This window comes from Synchiropus splendidus, chromosome 3, assembly GCF_027744825.2.
Source record: "Synchiropus splendidus isolate RoL2022-P1 chromosome 3, RoL_Sspl_1.0, whole genome shotgun sequence".
In the NCBI taxonomy this organism is placed as follows: domain Eukaryota; kingdom Metazoa; phylum Chordata; class Actinopteri; order Syngnathiformes; family Callionymidae; genus Synchiropus; species Synchiropus splendidus.
In genome coordinates this window covers 3,411,712-3,436,732 of record NC_071336.1, presented here as the reverse complement: position 1 = coordinate 3,436,732, position 25,021 = coordinate 3,411,712, and the positions used below count along the sequence as shown (strand labels likewise).

The 25,021-nt window shown below is 41.2% G+C and overlaps 1 protein-coding gene across 1 annotated transcript; it reads left to right on the top strand.

Moving 5' to 3' along the window:
- Nucleotides 1–1,302: 1,302 nt before the first annotated feature.
- On the top strand, nt 1,303–24,752 carry adgra3 (adhesion G protein-coupled receptor A3). The gene is made up of 18 exons (XM_053860708.1): nt 1,303–2,231; nt 2,992–3,063; nt 8,677–8,748; nt 11,187–11,258; nt 11,941–12,012; nt 12,097–12,257; nt 12,429–12,642; nt 12,731–12,895; nt 14,024–14,225; nt 14,295–14,444; nt 17,403–17,561; nt 17,647–17,814; nt 18,362–18,569; nt 18,635–18,843; nt 19,916–20,164; nt 22,135–22,280; nt 22,383–22,478; nt 22,917–24,752. The coding sequence occupies exons 1-18, from the start codon at nt 2,038–2,040 to the stop codon at nt 24,304–24,306; spliced, it is 3,999 nt and encodes a 1,332-aa protein (XP_053716683.1). The 5' UTR covers nt 1,303–2,037; the 3' UTR covers nt 24,307–24,752.
- Nucleotides 24,753–25,021: the final 269 nt, after the last annotated feature.

Genomic DNA, 25,021 nt, shown 5'->3' with positions numbered 1-25,021 from the left:
TCTTGCCATTGAACAAAACATTAAAGGAACTACCCTCCCAGCTTTGCTCTATGCTCCAAAGGGGAATACAGGCTCTCTCAAAAAAATGATTTCAATCATTTCATATTTTTTAAATGAGGTGGTCTCCCTCTATTGTTTTTCTGCTTGTGTTCCCCATCTATTGCTTTGAGTCGAGCTGTTTTTACTTTTTTTGCATGGCTTCATTGTCACTGTCTCATAAGTATAAGATACTCGTCTCCAGCTAAGATATCTATTGATTATTAATGAACAACAATCTGATTAAGATCTTACCATATTTGGATGAAATAACATCAATAGTCAGTTTATCATCAATCAGGAAAAAGTAAGGGGAGAAAAATGAGTAGTCTCTCTCATTAGGGTGATGTGCGCCAACACCAGTTCGCTAATATTTCCAGTTTCAATTTTTATAATCAATGTCCTGTAGGAGTAAGAGAGGACGGGGATTGGTCGTGGTTTGTGCGGCATATAGCTCCAGAGTTGGGGCATGAAAGAAAATACAGTAGCATGCTGTTGGAAGGGAAGATTAATGACGTAAATTGTTTATAAAGAGGGGGAAAGCTCAATGGGGAATTAAATTCATTTCAACATGAAATAAGAAGAAAACATAATTAAGGACAGGTCTGTGGAGTCACTGAATTTCCATTGGTGAACATGTATAAAACAAAACAAAACAAAAAACAAAAAAACAGAACCAGAACACTTTGAGTGTATAAAGTCAATTCCTAGAGTTTTTCAAACTGCCACTGTCCAAACATGCCGGGAGAACCTGCATGTTTGGACAGCCCTCCGTGGCTAATCATTTCTGCGGATCCTTTGTAACTCTCTGACATCTGTATTTTCCATGTCCAATCTTGTAAATTAAGGAATCTTGATGCAATTTGTTTTCATTACCACATTTGAGGTCACCATTGTTTTTAAGATGAAACTCTGACAAAGCAATGACAGTTGTACATGAATATCTATAGTCTGTGATACTAAATGACACCACACACTTCTTTATCATGCAACTAAAATTCTGTTTTGACCTCACAACCAACTGGTAACTGAAATCGAGTTTGTTCTGCGCATTCAGTACAATGCAGATTTGTAATGGCGACAGTGTTGCGTTACAATTAATACTTTCGTCATTAAAGTTCCGACTTTTTTAGCCTTCACTCTGGTACAAAACAAACAAACAAAAATAATAAGCCATGCTTGTAGTTAGTCTAATATTGGAAAAAACAAATTCAAAATAAAAAAAAAAAAACAAAAAAAAAAAAAAACGATGTCGTTTAAAAGGTGACTATGTTTGATTTGAGTAATGTTCTGGACAGGCAGTAAGAAAAATATTTTCCGGGAGTCCCGAGATAGATTTATTTTGAAATCACACCGGAAACAACATAAGCGCCTTGAGCGAGGCTGAGAAGAGTTTGGGACACGCGCTGTAATAACAAAAGTTACCAAGTGATTGAGAAGGGAAACTTTATTTTTGAAAAAGTAACCTATTTTCTTTCGGGGCTACTCGTTGGTCGGTACAATGGGTGGTTTCGCCTGGACCTGAATGTGGTAACGTCTTTGTCGTTTTTCTCAACGTTTGTTGGCAGAAAGTCCGATACGTTTGTTTTTGTGGTTTGGCTTTGACGCAGAAATCACTGCAAGTTACTTTTAGCCTGAACTTGGTTACGTTTTTTTGGCTGAAACTGGATGACCTAAGCCGCCTTCCGTGAGAGGGACGACATTCCTAGACCCACGCAATGGGACACAAAGAAAAGCAAACCGTCCGACTGGTAGTATGGATCTCTGACTACTAATGACGCCTATTTCACGATTCAAATGCATTGAAATTCGATTCTATAATGGTGCTGGAACTGTAAGAGCCGAACGGACTTCGTCGCCCAGCAAAGCAAGAAATGGAGAAGGAAGGAGCAAAGCAAAGCTAGAAACTAGCACTCCTTTTTGCCTCAAACAACGAGTGGTTCCCAAGAACACACGATTCGACCGAATAACTTGACGTGCAGTGAGTTCAGTGATTTAAAGATGAATCTGCTGCACACAGTGTTGTTGTTGCTCAGCAGTAGCTCTGGGGTACTTTCGTTGGATTGCAAAATAACCGACGAGCGGTCCAAATCGCCAGGAAGAAGTCTCTCAGCTGACGTAAAGGTGGTCTGCAGCAACATGGACATTCACCAGCTATTACCCCTGGAATTCTTCCCCAACCGAACAGTCACGCTGTGAGTAAACCCGTAATACTTCTCATCTATCTCTTCTGTGTGTGTGTGTATATATATATATATATATATATATATATATATATATATATATATATATATATATATATATATATATATATACTACCGGTCAAAAGTTTCTAAAACTTTTGTTTACACCCCAATTAAGTGAGTGTTTTTACTGAAAATTATGCCTTTTAATGTCTCATTGCACTCAGACGTGAAAGCATAGTATAAGTAAGCAATTGGAGTCAAAGAAGATATTATGAAATCAATTTATAGACCAAAATGTATTCTAAACTGTTGACTCATCAAAGTAGCCACCTTTGGCAGATATGACAGCTGAACACACACGAGGCATTCTTTCTACAAAAGAAATCAAATATTATTCAGAAAGTTCTTCCCATGTCCGTTGCCGAAGTTTCCATAAATGTGTGGCACTTGTGGGTTGCTTTGCTTTCACTCTTCTGTCCATTTCATGATGAAGCCACACACTGTGGAAGCATCCTTTTACCTACTGTACGCCGTACAAACATCCTGCGTGATGAACCCAAGATTTCACATTTGGATTCATCAATCCATAATACCTTTTTCCAGTCTTCAGTAGTCCAATGGCAGTGTTTCTTGGCTTGCAACCATTCTACCTCCCCCCCAATTCAGTATTGATTCAGCAAATCCATTGAATTGATTCACCCCCTGATCAGCAGGGGCGCTGTGCACTTTATTTGTCTCTTTGCATTAAGTCATTTTCTTCTCTTTGCAGAATATTAACCAACAATAAGATTCAAGAACTCAAAAATGGCTCCTTCTATGGTCTGTTACAGTTGGAAAAATTGTAAGTATTGTTCTTTCCCTTCTTCTTTATTTTTTAGCCAACCTTAATCTCATGACATTAAGTCTGGGAACTATATAATCGGAAATTGTAAGGTGTTCATGTAAGCTGTCATGTACATCACAATGGTTTTACGCTCTTAGCCTCAATGAGGGGTCGACTGCTTTTAAATGTTATCTCCCGTCTTTACATTTATAATCAGGATTTCCGCCGCATGAACGAGTGTGTTGCACCGCAAAAAATGGTCTCTGATGAAATTTCCCATCATCAAACATATTTAAACGTTGTGAAAAGATCGAAACGAATGTGAAACACATAAGGCGTTATGGAGGGGGACATGAACAGGATGGTTTTCGGTGTGTTTTTCATGGAAAATCCCCCCTAAAAACTCAAAATGACTGAAGTCAGTTGCTTGCAGAATTCATATTGGCAACCGACAACAGAACACTACCATACCATGTCAGTCAGAGGGTGAGGTTTGATTGGTAGAGAACAGGCTTTTAGCTGGAGGGCGTCTTTGGCGTCCGGCGGACGCCCTAAACTGCAAAACATGAAAAAAAGGATGCCCTCCAGCACTCAAAACCGGACGCCGTGTTTCCTCAGCAGGACACTCTAAATATATTATTAGTGCCTGTATAATGCCCAACTCGTAGTGTCATCTCACTGGTTTTCATTAAATTGTGTTTCCACCCGGTAATTTCTCCAAATATGATCCAATTTTGCAGATTCTCGAACCTTTCGCAATTGCGATTGCCGAATTTGTTTACCGGTATAATCTCGCGGCGATCTCGCGAGTCGCAACACTTGCGGCATGGAAGCGCACTGCTATTAATGGGATGTCTGACGCTGATGACAGGAGGAAACAGCAGATAAGTTCCAAATATTAAACAATCGTTCAGAAAACTCATTGCTTTGTAATCGGAAGAATATTTGGGGCTCCCCTCCCCGCCCCCCCTGCATCCCAGCAGCAAGCGGACGAACTCACAGACCTTTCAGAATGAGAGCAAAATAACTTAACATGGATCAAAATTTGAGTACAGTAGTTCTATTTATTTAATCAAGCGACAAGCCTTTATATATGTATTGTTTGAATGAATGTGGTGGTCATGGTTGTGAAACCATCACAGCTGATACACAGGTGTATTTTTTGCAGTCAGTTAAATGAATATGACTTGCACCTGAATCTGCTGCTTGTGGGACTTTTCGGTGACAAATATCTCGCGATGACCACATGGTTTCATGTCATTTTTCAAGGTTTCGGTTTGTTTACGTTTAAGTAGATTAAATATGGTTGTTGATCACAAATGAAATCAAGAGTAATGAATCAGTTCAATTCCTGGAATGAGCCCTGGACCCATTTGTTTGGGGAAATGTGGGCCCCAGGATCAAAAAGGTTAAGAACCCGTGATCTACAGCGTCATTTTGAATCGGTATCCTATGTTTGGATTAGAACTATTGATCGGGTCAGAACCATTCAAGAAGTGGGTGGTGTTGATTTTTGGCACAGAGATTGGTGATGGTTGTAAGCTGTCACAGAACTACAGAGGCGGATGGTGAAGCGGGATGGTGACTGCCTCCTCGGTTGGGCAAATCACAGTCACTCTGATTTGCCCAAGCTTTGAACAAGCTTTGATTTTGCTGGGATCATATCTTACTTGGAAGATGCGCTGTACGGCCTTGCAGATGCTTATTATCTATTGATCCCAGGGATTGTCGCTGTTCCAGGTTTTGCTCTTGATCTTGACACCTCTTGTGCAGGGATGTCTCCAATATGTGATTTGACTTAGACTCGGATAAAGACCAGAGAAACATTCATCAGTTTGCAGTTCTGCCTTTACTGTTTTTCATCACATTTTAGTCCATCCACATGTAAAAATATTTCTGATGTTTTTCAAGCTTTCTCACACCTCCATTTCAACTTTCTTTTGCTTTCTCATCCCCTCAACTCTCCTCATTCAGTCTGTCTCTCAACATTTGCAATTCATTAAAACTCAACGAACCCGTCCTCGGAAATCAGGTGATTGTGATGAACAGGTGATTCACCTGTCCAGTCACGCACTCCGAACATTCGTCCCCATATTTGTCTTTCGTAATTTTCATGCATGTCAATGTCCACTTTGGCTCCTCCAATTTATTTTTTGTGGTTACCCATTTTTCTTCTCTGTTCTTGACAAAACTCTTTTTTGTTTTTAGTCACAATAAAAACTCCTTGTTTTCAATTACGAAACACAGGTCCCTGACTTTGTGTTTGTCCCCGAATCAGATAAGCACTTCTTTTATCCGCAAATGCGACAGATCCCTTACCTTGTCTTCACTCTAAATCACTGACTCACATAAGTGCTTCTTTCATTCTGTTCTAACAATGGCTCCCCCACTCAAAGTTTAGCTGTACCATCTCACAGTAATTCGAACTCCTTTCAAATTATATTTCATTATTCAAAAAAGACAACTTTCTTATTCAATGCATACAAAATTTGCTATAATTCACCCTATTTACTGTAATTCGACTTTTGCGTATTTCGTCGGATCCCGAGGTGACAGGTGATCCAGAAGCAGTCGTTCCTCCCGTCCTTCATTGATTTGGGTAAGAGGCAGGATGTCTTTGTATTTCGGGGTTGCCTACCCCGTCTGTCACTAGTCCAGCGGTCGACCTGGGATCCCACGTCTGAGACCAAGTACAAAGTACAAAAAGTCCACTGAACGAAGTTGACACACTCGCTAAGGAATTCCTAGCAGGCATATAATTTAATTCACTTACCTTACCGTGAGTGTGGCAGCTCACGAGATGTGGATAACCGGGAGATTACGCCGGTAAACAAATATGGCGCCTGCGATGGACAAGCTATGGCTGCGAAAGTGTTGCAAAAACTACAAATTTGTATCATATTTGGCGAAATTTACACTCTTTTCATGGAAACTGGCGTGATGACACGCATTATATGAAGGGAATGATACAGGCACAAATTATCAGACATTTAAGGCGTCCTGCAGTGGATACAGGAGGGCGCCCATTTTTTCATGTTTTGCAGTTCAGTCCTCAGGACGCCCAGATCCCCTCCTACCTAAAAGCCTGGCTGCAGATCCACGTTGTATGAAGCCCAACAAAGCATGGCATCTGGCCATTCAACTGTGAATCACTGTAGTTCATGGTTTTATTTTTAATTGTACTTTTGACACCAAAAACTTAACAGATGAGATTTTACTAGCTCCATAGGTGTATCTGTCCAGTGAAACTGCAGAGGGACATCTGATCAGTTTTATGACCTGCTCCAGCTCTGCTGTGAAAGAAACACAGACCCGTACAAGGCAGCATTAGGATATATAGGAGGAGTTTATGTTTATGATCATAAAGCGCATCTAATTCAAGAAAATATTTAACAGTGGGTATGCCATCCGCTACAGACATTCAGTGATGATTTTAGTTGATGATCAATGCAACTGTGTTGGAAAGCACATTGACACAGGATTCTCATTTGTCAGTGCAGCATTTCTCATGGTTATACTCTCAAGTAAATCTATGTATATTTTATTACTATAATCGATCGCTCAATGAACTACTTCCCTCAACACACATGCAGCTGCTGCTGAAACCCATTCATTCATTCAAATCTGCGACAAATAGTGAAGCACTATTGTATGGTGTATGGCCCAACTATATGTGGGTTGACTGATCTCTTCTATTCAGCCATCGATTCAGCCATCCTCGCTTGACTGAGTGGAGAACTCCATTCAGCTTCTGGTGGATTTAACACTGCGTTAGAGTTAATGCTCGTGGTGTACGTTTGGGGAAAATCATAATGTACCGTTGTTCTTAAAATAATAGCAGTGTCTTGGTGAGTAAATTATATGAACACAAATGCGTTGGGACACTGCACATTCTATTTCCAAGCAAGAAAATTCAAAAAGGTTGTTACATTTTATATTTCACAGAAAGTCAAGAAATGTAATGTTCCAAAAATAGCAGCGTTAACATCTGTCTTTGGAAAATCTAAAATGTACCGACAAACTAAGAAATTCTTGAAAATTCAACTTTGCTGAGTGTCCAAACTAATATTTTGTTGCATAACCATGGTTACTGAATGCTTCGCATCTGTGAATTATGGATTTAACATCTGGCAGGTATTGCAGCCCAGGTCAATTGTACTATGCTCCACAATTCCTCTGCGTTTCTTGGTATTGCATATTGCACATTTTTTATGTCAGCCCACAAGTTTCTTATGGGATTAAGGTCCGGGGATTGTGATAGTCACTCCATTTGTTGGATGCCGTTTGTCTGGAACCGTGATTTCTGGTCACTTGCTGGTGTATTTGGGTCTTGGGTCTTATTGAAAAACCCACTTCAAAGCCACTTCCTCTTCAGCATATGGCAACATGACTTCTTCCAGTATCCTGATTTACTCAAATTGATGCACGATCTCTGGTATGCAGTAAATAGGACCAACACCGTAGTACGAAAAACATCCCCATATCATGATGCTTGGACCACCAGGTGTAACCGTCTTCACTGTGTACTGTGGCTTGAATTCTGACAAACTATCTGTCAGTTTGGTTATTCTTCGGTCCATTTGAGAATTTTTTTTCTTTTTCTTACTCGTCTTTCTGGTTTTGGCTGCCATTTTAAAGCGTTTGTTATAATTTTAGCTGAACAGCTAAATGATTTCTGCACTTCTCCGTAGGTTTTCACCTCTTTCATGCATTTCTTGATTTAAAAAGAAAAAAACACTTAATCAGAACAGTGTCTTAAACGACCATTTCACTCATTTTTTTTCAAATGCACAGCCGGCATATGCAATGTCAGTTGCCTTGATCCTTAAATATGGACCACCCGTTCACACATTTTTTCACAGAATCATCACCCACCTTAATTGAACTCACCACTGCTATTTTTTGAACACAACCCTTTCAGTTAGCCAGTTTCACAGACTCAGTCGCATGCTCCTGTTGGGTCTGTTGGTTTTCTGTTTCTCCAGAAACTTGAGGTGTAGAGGTTGAAATTTTAACAAAAACAGTGATTTATCTTGCTTATTTTGCTATTATGAACTTAACTGTGTACACATAGCACAGTGTAGCAATGACGACTCGCTGAACACTAAAAAGTGTCTTTTGTGCTCTGATCGTGTGAACGTGTGTCACAGGTGGCAGGAGATGCTCAGAAGTTCACATGTGACAATGGAACGATGGTTAAGAGTGATCCTCTAGATATACTCGTTTGCTCAAATGTTAATCAACCTAGGTGACATTTCTGATGTTTTTACATATTTTTGACTTTAATGAGGAATAAGATTTAATATTGCCCGCATGACTGCATCTAGGGGACTGCACCAGCTCGACTTGGTAGTAGATCTCAGATATTAGCGAGTTTATGACTTGGATTCTGAAAATAAAGAACTAAAATAAACATAAGTCTGTTGATCAGCCTCCTAACATCACACACACACACCTGAGCTGTTTTACCGTTATTTATCCAGATCACAGAATCACTATCATTGATTTTAGGCAGATTCCACTGATGAACATGATGTAAAAACTGCTCAGGCTATATGAAGTCACCATGAGTTGTTGTTGTGGGATTGTGAAGGTCATATAATGCTGACATCCATGTCTTGTGCTTTCCAGGGATTTGAAGAGTAACTTGATCAGCCGTATTGAACCTGGATCCTTCCTGGGACTGCCAGCACTCAAAAGACTGTGAGTATTCTATTTTTATAAATGTGAGTAATGCATTTTCAAAGTTTTGTTCCCTCAGTAGTCCTGTAGCAATCAGATTCATAAGCTGAGTTAGTTTATTGTCCTAAATGTACACTGGCTGGGAAAGCTCACAGCGAAACACTGCAACACTGAAACGCAACATCTACGCCAAACACATCTGCAAAAGCTGCAACAAACTGAAACACTACAACACAGCAACATTAAGCCGCTAGAGTAGTAAATTAACCACATTGGATTCCACAACGGATGTTCCCACTGTGTAACCCAATGCCACATAAAGGACAATACATGATAACCTTGCAAGGTAGAAAAAAAAAAGTCAGAGCACTAGCATAATTATAGTGAGAGCTTCTACATTATAGATATAGAGCACGTATGTGCACATGGACTGGGTGACATTGTAATACTTTTATAAGTAAAACATCGCTGGTTTCTGCAAACGAGAAAGCAACATGAATCACAGAAACTTTCACCACGTTCTCCCTTGGACATTTGGCCCTTGGCAACAGCAGTCCTGACTCCTGCCTGCTACTGTCATTTGTGTTTTAGATCAGTGGTCCCCAACCTTTTTTGGACCAGGGACCACACAGAAGCACTTTTTCATGGACCAGGTTGGAGTGTGAATTTTCCAATAACAAAATCTTAATCATTATATTTAGTATGCAATCTGAATGCAACAATTACATTTCATATTAGCGACTTCCATGAACTATTGCACTATAATGTCAACTCACCAAAATGTAGAATCAGGAGCGCTGGGCTTGTTTTCCTGCAACTACTGTAGGTGGTCGCATCTGGTGGTGATGGGAGACAGTTACACTCGAATTGCATTCCCTTTGTCCAGTCTACTCAGTAGTCTCGATTTTGTTGCTGTCACCACAGAAAACCACACCTCAAAGATAAGAGGTTGAAAATGGAAGCAGGACTTTCAGTGCTTTTGTGGCTATGTCAGGATGTTCTGCTTTGTCTTTACTCCTGAATACAAAGCGAATTGAAGTTGTTCCTCCAGCCTGTCAAATATCCCTCCCCCTTCAAAATGATTGTCATTTTCCCCTGAAGTGTGAGATTGAGTTCATTGAGCATGATAAAAATGTCACACAGGTAAGCAAGTTTTGAGATCCAATCAGTGTCACTGAAGTATGATGCCAGTGGTGACTGTTTATCTCAGAATTGACTCTCTTAACTCAAAAACTCTTGCCAACGATTCAACTCTTGAAAGCCATCTCACTTTTGTGTACAAGGGAAGGGGTCTATGTTCTGCATCCGTTTCTTCACAGGGCTGAACCAACAGACTTGAATTCAGGGCATGTACTTTTATGTAGTTAATAACTTTTATTACATGCAAAACGCTGTTAAGCTTAGGTCGCATTCTTCGGCTTGCCAGCTCTTCCCTATGGATGACATGGAGTGTGCACTGACATTTAGAGGCGACCACCCTGACCTGATCTGCGTTGTCAGACCTGAAAGCCGCCCAGCCATCACAGCTACACCGTCCGTGCATAGAGCGACACACAGTGCAACCAAATAACTCTTCAGCTGTGGTGTGAGTTGGCAGAAACAGTGCACATAGCAAATCCTCATGTACACCCTCCTGAAAAATGTGACTGACAAAAACGAATTGTCAACGTCTGTAGATTCACCCACCTGAATCGTGTACCATTGTGAGTCATTAATCCTCCTTTTTTACTGCAGCATCTCCAAAACGTTTGCTGCAAATGTCCTTTATAGCAGGCAAAATCAATTCTTTTTTCAATGCTGGGTGTTTTATCTCCATGGGGCGACGCAGTTTTGATGGTTTTCATGGTTCCATGGCTTCATTAGCAAGTCTTTCACTGAGTGGGTGCGGAGCTTGTGAATCAACTGTTGCGATGAACCCGCAACTCGGGTAGGAATCTTGGTGTTTTCTTTAAAATGCAGCTTTCTTTTTGCAGGCAGTCTGAGACCCTTCCGCTTTCTGATCGCTGTCTCGTTTACTCTTTTCAAAGAAACTCTCTAGTGAACTCTGTTTCTTGCTCATTCTGCGAGGGCTACCTTGCATTGCTGATGCAGGATAAATGCCAATGAATGACGCCTTGAAGTTAGGCGAGGGCGGAGGTGGTTGTCTTTCAAAATGAGACGCCCAGAAGCAAAATATTTTTATCATGATTATTCATTCGTTGCTGCCTGGTACAGAATGATCCAGGGGCCAGAAGCGGTCAGGGGGCCCAGTGGTTGGGGACTCCCGGTGTAGATGGCCTTCATTAGTCCCAATTGTGTAATTTATGTAAGAAACACACTGCTTTTGGCAAGTAAAATTGGAGTAAAAAGTAGGTTACCACAAATGAAAATGGAGCCACAGAGGAGCTGTTAGTTGTATAATTGATGATCAGTGTTTCTGGTAGTTGTTTGATTGAGTTCCATTTTCTTGTGTCATGCAGTGACTTGTCCAACAACAGCATCGGCTGTCTTAACACAGACGTCTTCCAGGGCCTGAGAAACCTCCTCAGACTGTAAGTCCCACTCTCTTGCATCTGCGATTCATTATGACACCGATTAAGATTTGCTGTATCTACGGTATAATGATGTGTGTTTATTGGGCCCAAGGGAGATATTTATGTCGCTTCTCCACTGTACTGGTTTCACTGCGATAGAACCTGGGCATTCGTTATTTTATTGGTGAAAAATGGGTTTGAAAAAGGCTTCGACTATCTTGTGTACAAGCGATGAGGTGCGAACTTGCATATGCAAACCACCAGATGACATTATCTAACGCCAGACAGACAGGGTGACTACTGACGGGCCAGCTGATCAACCAAGACAGACACATGAACTCAGCCAATTGTACGAGTGTCAGAATCAACTTTATTGGCATGGTCAGTGGGGATCCCACCAACTAGGAAATTGCTTTGGAATAAAGTGCTGCCATGAACAAAAACATAATGAAATGAATAAAACAATAAAATACAATGAAATAAATAACCCACAAACAACAAAGGCTGATCAAAAATTCAACAATCTCACGGCCAAGGAGGGTAAGAAGCTGTTCCTGTGGTGGGAGGTTCTGGTCTGAATTGACCGCAGCCTCCTGCCAGAAGGAAGAGGGACAAATGGTCCATGACCAGGGTGAGAAGAGTCAGCTCTGATCCAACCTGCATGTCTCTGATCAAGATATTGTCATTTTTTTCTCTCCAGTAACCTTTCAGGGAATATGTTTTCCTCCCTGTCTCAGGGAACCTTTGAGAGTCTGATTTCGCTGAAGTCTCTGTGAGTATCCTGAGTTGAAGTTGAAGGGTCACTGCAAGACTTACAAACTGCTTGTTTCCTATGACTGTGTTTGCTTTCTTTCAGTGAGTTCCAAACTCCTTCCCTGCTGTGTGACTGTAACCTTGTGTGGCTAGTGCAATGGATCAAGGACCGACGCATTGCAGTCAAGAACACCAAGTGCTCGTACCCTCAGTCTCTTCAAGGCAAACTCATCCCCTCCCTTAGGCTGGAGCTCCTCACATGTGGTATGAGGGATTAGGGCAGGGACTAAACTGTGTATATATATATATATATATATATATATATATATATATATATATATATATATATATATATATATATATATATATATATATATATATATATATATATATATATATATATATATATCTGCTAACCTATGCATCTGTATTCAGACACCCCTCTGGAGCTACCCTCCTTTCAGCTGACTCCATCTCAGCGCCAGGTTGTCTTCAAGGGAGACAGCCTGCCTTTTCAGTGTCAGGCCTCCTTTGTTGCCAAGGACATGCAGGTGTTATGGTATCAGAATGGCCGCATGGTGAGGAATGACGCTTCCCTGGGGATCATCATTGAGAAACGGATTGTTCAGAATTGCTCCCTCATTGCCAGGTCCCTTTATTCAAAATTATATTTCCCTGTTCTTTGATTTGTTTCATTAATATGCCATTAAACTTTGTTTATTCCTCTTTCATGTCAGTGCGTTGACCATATCCAACATCCAGCCTGGTTTCACCGGGAACTGGGAGTGTCAGGTGCAGACAAGCAGGGGGAACACCACAAGAATGGTCCACATCATGGTGCTGGAGAGTTCTGCAAGATACTGTGCTCCTGAACATGTCTCCAACAACAAGGGTGACTTCCGGTTAGTTGCTCAAGTGCTCTTTGGTGACATGCTGTGACACATTAATACGCACTACCACATTGTGGAAAATCACACCACTGTTGGGCATAAACTACATAATAATGGTTTATATCCACTTCTTTATCTTTTTTACAGTTTATTTTGGAAAAAAATGTTATATTTAGATATCATTTCATTATATCTATTTTGTCCAAAGTTTTATTTATGATCTGTTAATTTTTTCCAGTTTTCTCCACAGTTTATTTTTTCTTTTCGTAAATATGATTTGAACCTGGTTCCGCTGCTGGTTGGAGTTGAAGTGTTAGTAGATTAAATGTGGTTATTGAATACAATTGAAATCAAGAGTCACAGTCTGAATTCACTTGTATTACACGTATGGGCCCATCTGATCTGGAAAAGATGGACCCAGAGATCAAAAAAGAGTCCCTGATTTGATTCCATTCTAGTCTCTTCTCATTCTCTCTAGATGTATGTCAATATCTGTTGATATTGTGAGACGTTGTCTATGGTCCATTATTACTGTATTAGTTGGCACTGCACGTTAATTCAGGATAAAGTGTTGCACAGACTCCATCTCTCAAAAACAAAGTTAAATCTTGTTTTCCATCGGTGTCTCCTAAATATGATCACTGCTTAACAGCGAATGGTTGTCTGATTCTGTCTGGGACTACACATTTTTTTATCTGCTGTATTATAGGACATTTGACAAAAACGAATTCTTCTCAAATTTAGGAATACTCTTTCATTCTCCCACTAGCTGACAGGGATGTTGTTTATTATTGAATTGGAAAACTTCCACTAAATCAACCCAACAGGATAAGCAAATTTGAAAGAATCTGGGGCGCATTTCTGAGGCACTGTCTCATCACCATCTGTTCTTAAGATCACTCTTGGAAGACGTGGCAGACTGTGACAGGTCAATCTGGCTGCGTTTTCAACGTTGATGCCCATTTTTGCAATGGTACCAGATTCTTTATATATAAATGCAGATTTCGTGTGTGTTTTTCATGTGTATTTCTTCAGGAATTGTTAAGGATTACTCAGTCTGCAATGGAGCCGTCATTTTGATTTGAACTTCAGTTAATATTAATGACCAACAGTATGACTTAACGCATCCTGTCTCGCCAGGTGGCCTCGTACTTTGGCAGGCATCAGAGCCTACCTACCCTGCAACAGATTGCAAATAGGTGCCGGCACATACTCTGGCAACGCTGCTGATGAGCAGCGTGCCTGGCGCTACTGCAGTCACGAGGGACTCTGGACAGAGGACAATTATACGAACTGCCAGTTTCAGAAAGATGTCACTCGATTTCTCTACGTAATCAACCAGGTGTGTGCTCCACAATTTGGAGTGTTAATAAACTGGACTAACTGATGACTTTCATGTCTTTTTGTCCAGATGCTGTTGAACGAGAGCAACGTGGTGCCCAGAGCCCGTCGTCTGTTGGTCTATACCATTGATGCTGCCAACTTTTCAGACAAAATGGACATTGTCTTTGTTGCTGAGATGATTGAGAAGTTTACCAAGTTTGTGGATAAGATCAAAGATGTGGGTAACTGACAACCACTGGGACATTTGTTTGAACTCGTAGTACACTACTATGTGGAATGGGCTGGGAGATCAATTGATACAACACGGTACTCCTGGCAGGCTTTTAGCTAGGATTTTGAAAGACAAAAAAAGCCACACCCCCAGCCCATTCCCCTCCAGACACGCCATGTCAACGACTGACTTTACAACTTGCTTTGTAAAAAAGCAAACCGTAAACATCTATTTGTAACAATAATATTTTCTTTCTAAAAACAAACATCTGAGTCAAATAAGAAATGTTAACAGAGATGAACTCAGTAGCTGTTGCCACAATAACACTTTCAAATGCAGGGGTCTCCTGGGCAGTTGTTTACCCTCATTAATTTAAAAAAATCCACAGTTTTATTATGATTCAACAGAGCACTGGAGGTGACATGCATTTTGTTTATTTTTTTTGGATGTGACGTACATGGCTTTATTTTTCTTTCCTGAGATAACTGTCATCTTGTGATAATTAATTTTTATCTCAAGATACAATCGTAAACGTCGTAAACATGCGTAACTGCCTCTCTGGCAAAGCATTTTGTATACATCCACCTATAACCACTATGTCTTCCATGGCTTCGAAACTGTGTCGACGTTGTCAATCACTGTCTGCAAGTCAGAATATTGCCGACGGCAAAGTCTCTGCGCTTTTCAGTCAACAGTCTGATCGAGTGCCTTCTCCTCAAAATAATACCATATATGGCTAAGCTATACATATTGGAATTGGAACGCGTGACTTTATTTTTTTTTTTTATCCCGAGATACGAATTATCACAAGATAAAAAATATCTTGATAATTGTTATCTTGGGATAAAAAAATAAAGTCATGCATGTCTCTTCCAGGGCTCCGTATGATTCTTTCTCTTACTACAACCTAAATGTCTATGGTTTTGTTCATCTTCTTTTATATATATTTGTGCAAGATAAACATACAGTTGTAGTGTGTATCTCTTTTCAAAACTTTCAGTCATTTAAACATTCATTCATTCAAACTAAATATGTATGAAGGCTTCCCACTTGATTAAATAAATAGAAACACATGAATTCTGATCCCGTTTAAGCTATTTTGCCCACGTTTGGCTGTGTGTTGTGCAGCAAACTGTAATGCTCCACAGCACAGCTCACTGCACGGCACTGAGGAGTGGGGGGATTAAAAAGCCCTGAGTTAGTTTTGTAAATGAGTGCTTGTGGTTTGGAACTTATCTGCATTTCCTCCTTTCATGAGCTTTAGACATTACACCAATCAATCAGCGCGCTTCCATGCAGCAAGTGTGGGCGACTCACCAGATGTGATTAACCGCCAGATTATGCTAGTAAACAAATATGACGCCTGCGATGGTCGAGCTATGACTGCATAATTGTTTAAAAGTGCCGAATTACTTTTCATGGAAACTAGGGTGTTGACATTATGAGTAGGGCATTATATAGGCACTAATAATTGGCCTCCTGCTGTGGGTACAGGAGGCCGTCCATTTTTTCATGTTTTGCAGTTCAGGGCATCCGCTGGACACCCAGATCTCCTCTTGGCTAAAAGCCTGAATCCTGGTAAAATCATGTGCTTGATGAGTTGATGAAACAGTGCCATCCAAATATTCAATATTAAGAGCTGATCAACTTGCTGGAGACAGAAGTTGAGTCGCTGTCACTGCTCTGTTATATTTTTATGTTGGATTACTACCATTTTGTTCCTTTCAAAAATAACTCGTCTGGAGATTGCAACTGACAGCTTTCTGTCTATTTGCTCAGTAAGGTGATAGTAGGTAGCGATGCACTGAAATGAAATTTTTTTTGGCTGAAACCAAAAATGAGGTAACGAAGACCGAAACTGAAGACCCACTGTAGTGCCATTACTTGCTGGTTGCCTTTGGCAGGATCTGCTGCCAAGACTGACCTTTCGCACAGAGGATTTCCAGTATGCGATAAGTGCAATGTATAGAAACTTTTTACAGATGCATCTTTACAGTTCTGACATAGCGCTCTTCAAAGGTCTGTTGTTGTTCATAACCTGATGATCCACCAACTTGACCACACCCACACCTTACCACTGGAAGCATTTAAACCGTGTGACTGACGAGCTGCGGCCTCTATTCTGAAACGCCTCATTTTTCTTTGGTCAGATGGTTTGCACCCAGTGAGCCAAGGCGCGTCTCAGAGGCGTAACAGACGCGACCTGCTTCTCCTCATTCCTAAAAATAGTCGGAGCTTCTATTTTTTTCTGTGAACCGCTTTGGTACCATATTACATTAGAGTAGTGCAGATCGTTCAGCAAGGAAGTCAGGTGATCAGAAAAGTGGCTTTTTTAAAAACATTCCATACACTGATTCGTCGTGACGAAGCAGCTGCTGCTAAACTTGAGACCAAAAATATAAGTCATGGGTCGGCTACTCCAGATAATCTTTTACTGCTGCAACCATTGTTTGTTCCTATTTACTCATCACCAGAGCTTGACTCGTAGAGAGACGGGACAGCTTGGCTCAGTGTCTGGACAATCTCACTTAAAACTTTATAACATACTATGATGAAGTTGTGTTACTTCTACATGAGCATAGTGTTTATTTTACATGCCCTTATTTATAGATTTAATTTTAATTTTATTTTTAATTCAAGGTTATGCTGGTTGTGTTCAAGATTTGTGATGCGGACAAGATATCGCTAAGCTCATAAATATGCGCAAGGTTGGGGGTACCGAGGAGACACTCCTGTTTTTGTATTTCATTAATTAAAACAACTGTGACTGCATGCTGGCTGAAGTGGCTTCACGATGGACTGGAAGAGCTTCTTCCCGAGTTACCAGACTAAAATGTTTGCTGGTGATGTAGTGATCTGTTGGGAGCGCAAAGCAGAGTTAGAGCAGAAGCTGGAGAGGAGGCGGTAGGAGCTGCAGAGGAGTGAACAAATGATTTGTAACTGTCTTTATTTTTTGTCTTTCAGTTAGGTGAGGTGGTGGTGAGCATTGCCAGTAATTTGATGCTGGCTGATGACAGGTTGCTTTGGATTGCTCAACGGGAATCCATGGCCTGCTCCCGCGTCAGAGCATGCCTCCAGAAGATAGCTGTCGGCCGTCTGACCACAGCACAGGTCTTCTCTCTGGTGAGTCTTGACACAACAGTATCTGTCTATTTAATTCGTGAATTCCGTTGACCTTGTATTGGTTTTCTTGTGCTATCCCATACAGTCATCTCCCAATATCGCTCTGGAGGCGCATGCTGTACGTGCCAACGAATGGAACGGAATGACATGCATGTTATTCCAGAGGCCCAGTCCAGAGCGTACACCTGGTCAGGACCGCCAGCTTACCTTCAAATGCAACACCACCACCACCTTCTCTAACGTTCTGCACAAGGTCAGGCTTCATTCACAGGACAACTCGGTGACTGTGTACTTTAAATGGCTAGGAAGCAGTTGCACATTAGCTAAATTCTTATACAGTAGTAATGCAAATGAATGATGGACTTTTTCTGGCTGAAAATGACTGAAAATGAATTTTTTTTTGTCCAAAACAACTATAAAAACTATATCTTGTGATGAGCCAAGCAGAAATTATGATCAGCAGAGTCACCGATCTGCAGTGGTATTTCAGTACACCCGACAAGTTGCGATGTAAGATATGTAAAGTTCAAATTACAAGTAGGGGTGCTTCTGCTAAGCATTTCTCTACCCTGTGCTTATCAATTGCTGGAACTGTCTGCATTCTAAAGTGAGTCTTAGCTGCAAATGTCAAAACTGTGGGTCTAAGTAGAGAAAATATCAAACTAACTGGGTCATTATAAGTTTGATTCAGAGTCCTGGTTAAGCTCATCCTGCTCCTTGTTTTGGTTTCATTACTTAAAAAAAACTGAGACCACGGTGTATAAGGACTACTTTAATGCTCTTGTTGTTTGATTCTGCAGAGCACCATCGTGGAGGCTTCACTGCAGCTCCCTCAGACCCTCATTAGCCAGCATCCACTTCCTGTCCAGGCTGACATCTCTGTTTATAAGATGTTTTTCCTTGGCTTTAGAAACGGAAAGTTATTTCCCTCAACAGCAAACTCCTCTCATCTGACTGATGGCGGAAAGAGGTGGAGTGTGGCTACCCCCGTCATCATGGCCAAGATAGGTGTGTTAAGTGGTTGTGTTCCCTCTCTGTGGAGAGCAGTCCATAATGATAACATTGTTTTTCAGATGGAATGTCATTGCAATGCCTCTATAGCCCTGTGAATGTCACCCTTCGGCGGATGGCTCGTGGCCCTGATGCTTTGCCAGCCTGCTGGAATTACAGCCTGAGTAAAGGCCAAGGAGGGTGGCAAAGTGATTGCTGTAGCATCCTGGCTCATCATGAGAACTTCACCACCATCTCCTGCAACTCACTGAGCAACTATGGTCTGCTCATGGTAAGCTCTCTGCTACAAACATTTTTTTCCATTGTCTGCAGCATTGCTGGAATCACAAGCAGGGCTAAACCACAGACTAATTGCAATGAATGATTGCTTCAAGTGACCCGTGCGGCATATACAACAATGCTGCTGATATATGAATTTTTACTAGGAATGCTCCAATTGATCGGTCACTGACCTCGGCGTGATCGATGAATGCGGATCACTGCTTGTCATTGCCGATCACAAAATCCAATCACATGCGACAGCTGGTACTCTGATGAAACGCCCACGGTTTTTGATGCGTCCGCTCCTCCTCCTCTCCCTGCCGACTCGCTGCTCGCTTTGCATCAGCATTACTGTGGTATTTTTTTTTTTTTTTCAGTCTGGCATGTGAAGTTTGCATCCCGGAGCACATGCACATTAAGTGGTTGTGTTGCCTCTCCGTGGCGAGAGGGAACACTCTCCACAGACTGGTTAATATCGTATTTAAATACGATTTCAAATACAAATTAAATATTGTATTTAATTTGTATGAATTAAATAATATATTCCACTATCAGGATAATATTCGCGCCCCCTCATGAAAACAGAGGGTTGAATTCTCCCTCTGAAAAACATAACAACCACATTTTGTTTTTCACATTTATTACTTTGCGGCTGATTTTTATTTCGTCATTGGGTTTAGTGGGCCACTTGGATCCACTTTTGAGAATCACTGTAATTATTTTGAAATATATCTACTCTAGCTATCTGGTTAGAATTCTTGTTTGTTTGTGTTAATACTGTAATCCATATCACAAAAAAAAAAACAAATTGTGATGTAATTTTTTTTTTTAATATTGTGTAGCCATCTACAGGATATGGTAACTTGCCAGATATTGACTGTTGGACAAAATCACACATTTGTATAACAGTTCTACATCCATGTACTCCAACTAACTTGTACCTGTTCATACTTGTAGGCGTAAAGGGATTAAAGTTTATCATTTTCACTTATAGTTTTTCCAGTAACCATGCTCCAGTGTAAGTGCTGTCTATCAAAACAATGACTTAAAAGTGCCATTGCTAATAATGCCTCTAATTTCAGGACCTAAGTGGTGTAGAATACACCTCTTTGAGTATCCAGCCACTGCATCCAGTCATCTATGCCACATCTGTAATCCTCCTCCTTTGTCTGCTGACCATCATCATCAGCTACATCTACCACCACCGGACAGTCCAAGTCAGCCGCAAGTGTTGGCACATGCTGGTCAACCTCTGCCTCCACATAGTACTGACTTGTGGAGTGTTTGTTGGTGGCATCAATCAAGCACACAACACAAGTGTCTGTCAGGCAGTGAGTTTGATTCAGACACACACACACTGACACACGTTTGTATTGCTATCCCTAACCTTAACCAGTACTCAAACTGAAACCCAATTATAATCACCTGGTTATTTTGAAGTCTTCATCCTCAAATTCAGGTTTGGACCTGTGGCGTCCAGCAAAAAGTCCCCATGAAGTCATAAGGTGCCCACAAGGTGTTTTGCCAAGAATTGGTCCCCACGAGGCAGTATAAACAATCCTACACACACCTATGTTTTTATGTTTTGTGGGGATATTTCATTGACTTTCATGCTTTCCTCACTCTTGATTGAAATGAAACCCAATTATAATGACCCAGTTATTTTGAAGTTTTAATCCTCAAATTTAGGCTTAAACTTGTGGGGACCATTATGAAACACATGGGTGATCTTGTATCAATGTGTGCGTTGACACGCCAAACTGTGTTAAATGTGAGTGGGACCTTGTTCTGAAAGGAGTGAGAGGACGGGTTTGACAGCTGTTGAATGTTCTTTTCCATTCTTTTCCATTTTACTATTAATTCATTGATCACAGGTGCACATTGCATACACACAGCTGTCCGTCTAAAATAAAACCAACTCGGGTTGCGCGATGAAAGAATATAAATCTGTCCCGTTACAACACGTGAAAGCCAACATCTCAGTGGCGGATGCACAACATTGGTTCCTAACCATAGTTTTAAAGTGTCCCTTATATAGGTTTGTGTGTTATGACAACAAATTGTGGAATGTTGTTGATGTTATGCCAAAGTGAGATCATGCAAGTAAGTTCACATTCTGTACACCATAGTTTGATGCCCAGACTCAATCAATGTGGGAATTGTGCACTCTCCCAAGGTGCATGTTGTCCTCCCACTTCATACTCGCAGCTGAAACAAACTTCTGTTTTTAAAGCTGATACACCTCTATCTTGGCCACAATCCTTCACAGCAGAATGATGGAGTCCAAATCGCAACGCCAAAGACTGTGTACAGCCCAAAGCTAACGCAGCTAACAGCATAATGTCTCTCTTCAAACCTTTATTTACACTCGTACAGAAACATTTTCTAATAGTTGGCGTCAAACTGAATGCAGAAATAAATAAATATGCTCCAAAATATGAACACAAAAAGGACAACTTCAGCAATCTGGGAAAATAAAAATTGAAAATTTGTCTCAAAACTCCCAAACTAGAGTAACATGATGCAAAAGAAAGTATGCCAACCTTAAAGTGGACCACAAATGATATCTGGTCTGGGTTAAGTGTTAAGATATACCATCACCTTACTGATGGTGTCAGTGGAATTGTGTTCTAAAAATATGCCTGCTCAATACGTGACCGCTAACAGAGCGGCTTATGTACTTAATGGAGCAACTCTTTAACTGAAGCTTGGGATGCTTTGATTTCCTGTGATTTCATGTCCTAAAACACTATTTAACTCCTCTTGAATTAATCAAACAGAACTTCTTTGGAGTTCATAAGTAGAATGAGGATGAATATGTGACTTGTGGGAGGAAGTAAGCGTCTTCACTCGTAAACCTGTGCATTTATTTCGTTCATTTGCGTCTGCATTGCTGTTTACTGTCCACATTGGAAACGTCTACATTATTCTGCAACATGTGTTCATGACACTGTCTTTTGTTTGTGTCCACCTGCATATGATACACAAGCAAATGCTCTCTCACCGATCAGTGCTGCACCAATCTGGGTCATCTCCTAAAACAGAAACAATATGCTGTGCTGTACCTTGTCGTCTCTGGCAAGCATGTTTTTGGACACTTGGGAGTCAGTCTAGTGTATGGTGTAACTTACTAGTGTGAATTGTTGCGGGCAGCTCGAATGCAATTAACAATTCAGCGTCATGCATTTTTTCCATTCTTCTTTTTTGTGTGTGTCTATGAGAACTTGTATCAATGAAGGTCTGCCATGGTTTGATTGCCAGTAATCAAATCCAGTGATGAAATGATCTCATGCCTTGTCAGGTCGGAATTGTGCTACACTACTCCACCTTGGCCACAGTGTTGTGGGTGGGGGTCACTGCACGGAACATCTACAAACAAGTGACACGTAAATCCAAAAGTTACGAAGAGCTAGAGGAACCTCTGCCCCCCCCTCGGCCCATGTTAAGGTACCGCTATGTGACAAAACCTCCCTGCAGTCACTGCTGAGAATGTTATGATGCCGTTGTTAATTTTAGATACTGACTTCCTGTTCTTCCTCTACCGCTCAGATTCTACTTGATTGGGGATGGAATACCCATCATCGTCTGTGGCATCACTGCAGCTGCCAACATAAAGAATTACGGCAGCCGTGCCCAAGCACCATAGTGAGTTACTCCAGAAAATGAATGCTGCCTCCCAAAGAAATGAATGTTGACAGCTAAAATATTTTTTCTTTAGCTCAGTCGCGTTGGTTCATTCAAACATGGTTTAAGTTAATTCTATGAAACTTTCAGGGCTAAATACAAGTGGGCTAACTCGGGAGTCTCAGTCCAGGATCTAGATTTTGCCATGATCCAACACAAATATTGAATCTTGCAAGTAGTTTATTCATTGGTTTGCATATAAATTTATTTATTCAAGTGAATTTAGCATCTTGACAAATCTTATTGTCAAGTATTAACTGAGCTATCACTATTACATGTGACTAAGAATACTGCAGTAGTTGTGGTTTGTTGATAATGAATTCTCTGAAACGCGAATACAAGAATGTTGCAGTCGTTTAAACTGAAGGAATAACAACAATATTTTAATTTTGTGTCCAGCTGCTGGATGGCGTGGGAGCCCAGTATAGGAGCTTTCTATGGACCAATGAGTTTCATCATCTTTGTCAATGCCATGTATTTCCTGAGCACCCTCCTTCAGCTACGACGACACCCTGAACGGCAGTATGAGTTCAAGGAGTTCATGGAGGAGCAGCCGCACCTGCCGTTAGCAAATTGTGAAGGTGGCCCTGAAGGTCCATTAAGCCACTGCCAGCCCTTTAATCCCCTTCTTAATTCACATACAACTGCGTGCCCCCTTTCAGTGCCTCCGTTGGCCTTGGAGAATGAGCATACTTTTGCTGCCCAGCTGTTGGGTGCTGCTGGAGCTCTTGGTCTGTACGCAGCCCTGTGGCTGTTTGGAGCCATGTCCATTTCGCAGGAAAACCCCCTGAACTTAGCATTCACATGTCTGTTTGGTGTTGCAGCACTGGCCCTTGCTGCCTTTATGGTGGCACATCACTGTGTCAACAGGCAGGACATGAGGCGCTACTGGTCACAGGCTTTCTGCACTGGAAGGCACTCTGGCCAAGAAGAGGTGCTTTTCCCACATTCAGTTGTGGCACTGGCGTTCAACACTGGGTCCACTAACAATGCTGCTGCAGAGTCTATGAAATTTGGACCCAGCAGTGCTGATTCCTCCCACACAAACAAAAGTGCCCTCAGCATGCGGAACTCTGCCCAAGGATCTAAGTTGAACAACCTGCAGACCGAAGCTGCTCAGTGCAAGTCTGTATCCCCACCTGTATTGATCAATGGTGCTTCTGTTCTGGAGAACAGCCTGACAGAGCACTCAATGGACAATGAAATTAAAATGCATGTGTCACCCGTGGAGGATCAGTTACGTCCCATCAACATCACAACCACAATGCCCAGTCACAACAGTAGACACCACAAGAACCGAGTGCGGGCTAACCGGGCTAGTCGACTGACTGTGCTTCGGGAGTATGCCTATGACTTACCCACCAGTTTGGAAGGCAGCATTCAAAGTGTGCCTCAAAGACGCAACCACCACTATGATGTAGCGGCTCGCAACTGCCGCCGTGCTGCTTATATGGCCTACCGAGAACAACACCAGAGCCATTTGCTACATGACAGCAGTGATAGTGCAAGCATGCCACGGCGCACCCGCGCTGCAGCTAAAGTAGGCAGTACTGTTGTCAATGGGATGGTGGTGACTCAAACGTTGCTGCCACCTGCTGAGTCAGGCTCTGCTAAAGACTCTGGTCATTTGAACCCCTGTAATTTAGAACTGCAGACACTGCAGAAGTCCTATGGGCTGAATTTGGTGTCCCAGAACCGCAGTGCAAGGAAGAAAAGTGAAACGGTGGCACATTCAGAGTGCAGCAGTGACGTCAAATCCGGTTTGTGGAAACATGAAACTACTGTGTAGTGTAAAAAAATCTGGCATAAAGACCACTGACCCAACTGTGAACTTGTTTATTTGTACAGATTTTGGAAAGAATTGTTTGAACATTTGTCCATTTGTCTATCAATTTGTAGATTCTGTACATTTTAAGATGTGGAATACTTTTACTATGACTTTTGTTTATGAGGGTGCCCTGTTTACTTCTGTGTTGTGGATTTCCTTGTTAGTCTAGACTGCAATAAACTCAAAAGGTTTTCTCTCTGAATTATTAGTATACCTGTTATTATTCATTACTACCTTTAAATACTGTACATATAGGAAACTCAAGGATTATATTGGTTGTTCTTGAGATTGATTCAGTGTTGTTTTATTAGATTGTCAAGAAACTTACGTTTGCTAGTAGTAGGAAAAAAGAAAAAAACTGTTCTCTTTCAAATCTAGCCTTGTTCTGCCCCCGATTTATTATCAGAACAGCCAAGGTCAGAAAAGAAAAAAAAAAAGTTCAAATAAACTGTCTTGTTGGTGACTTGTGTCATTCATCTAAGAGTTTGTGTGATCAGTGGCTTTTACGTCAAGTAGTGAAGAGAAAGTGATTGACACAGCCTAGATACTGTGTGTTCTATATTGGCGCCATCTGCCGGAAATGGCAGTGCAAAACAAGTGGTGATGCCCATGAATTTGAGAATGACTTTTGAAGTCACAAAGAAAAACGCTCTAGGAGTTAAGCACTCGAAGAAAT

Bases quoted from the DNA above. Each gene is read 5' to 3' on its own strand.
- adgra3 (XM_053860708.1), top strand. From the start codon at position 2,038: ATGAATCTGCTGCACACAGTGTTGTTGTTGCTCAGCAGTAGCTCTGGG. The intron at 12,258-12,428 runs GTATGAGGGATT...ATCTGTATTCAG, and splicing joins GCTGGAGCTCCTCACATGTG to ACACCCCTCTGGAGCTACCC. The intron at 12,643-12,730 runs GTCCCTTTATTC...CTTTCATGTCAG, and splicing joins AATTGCTCCCTCATTGCCAG to TGCGTTGACCATATCCAACA.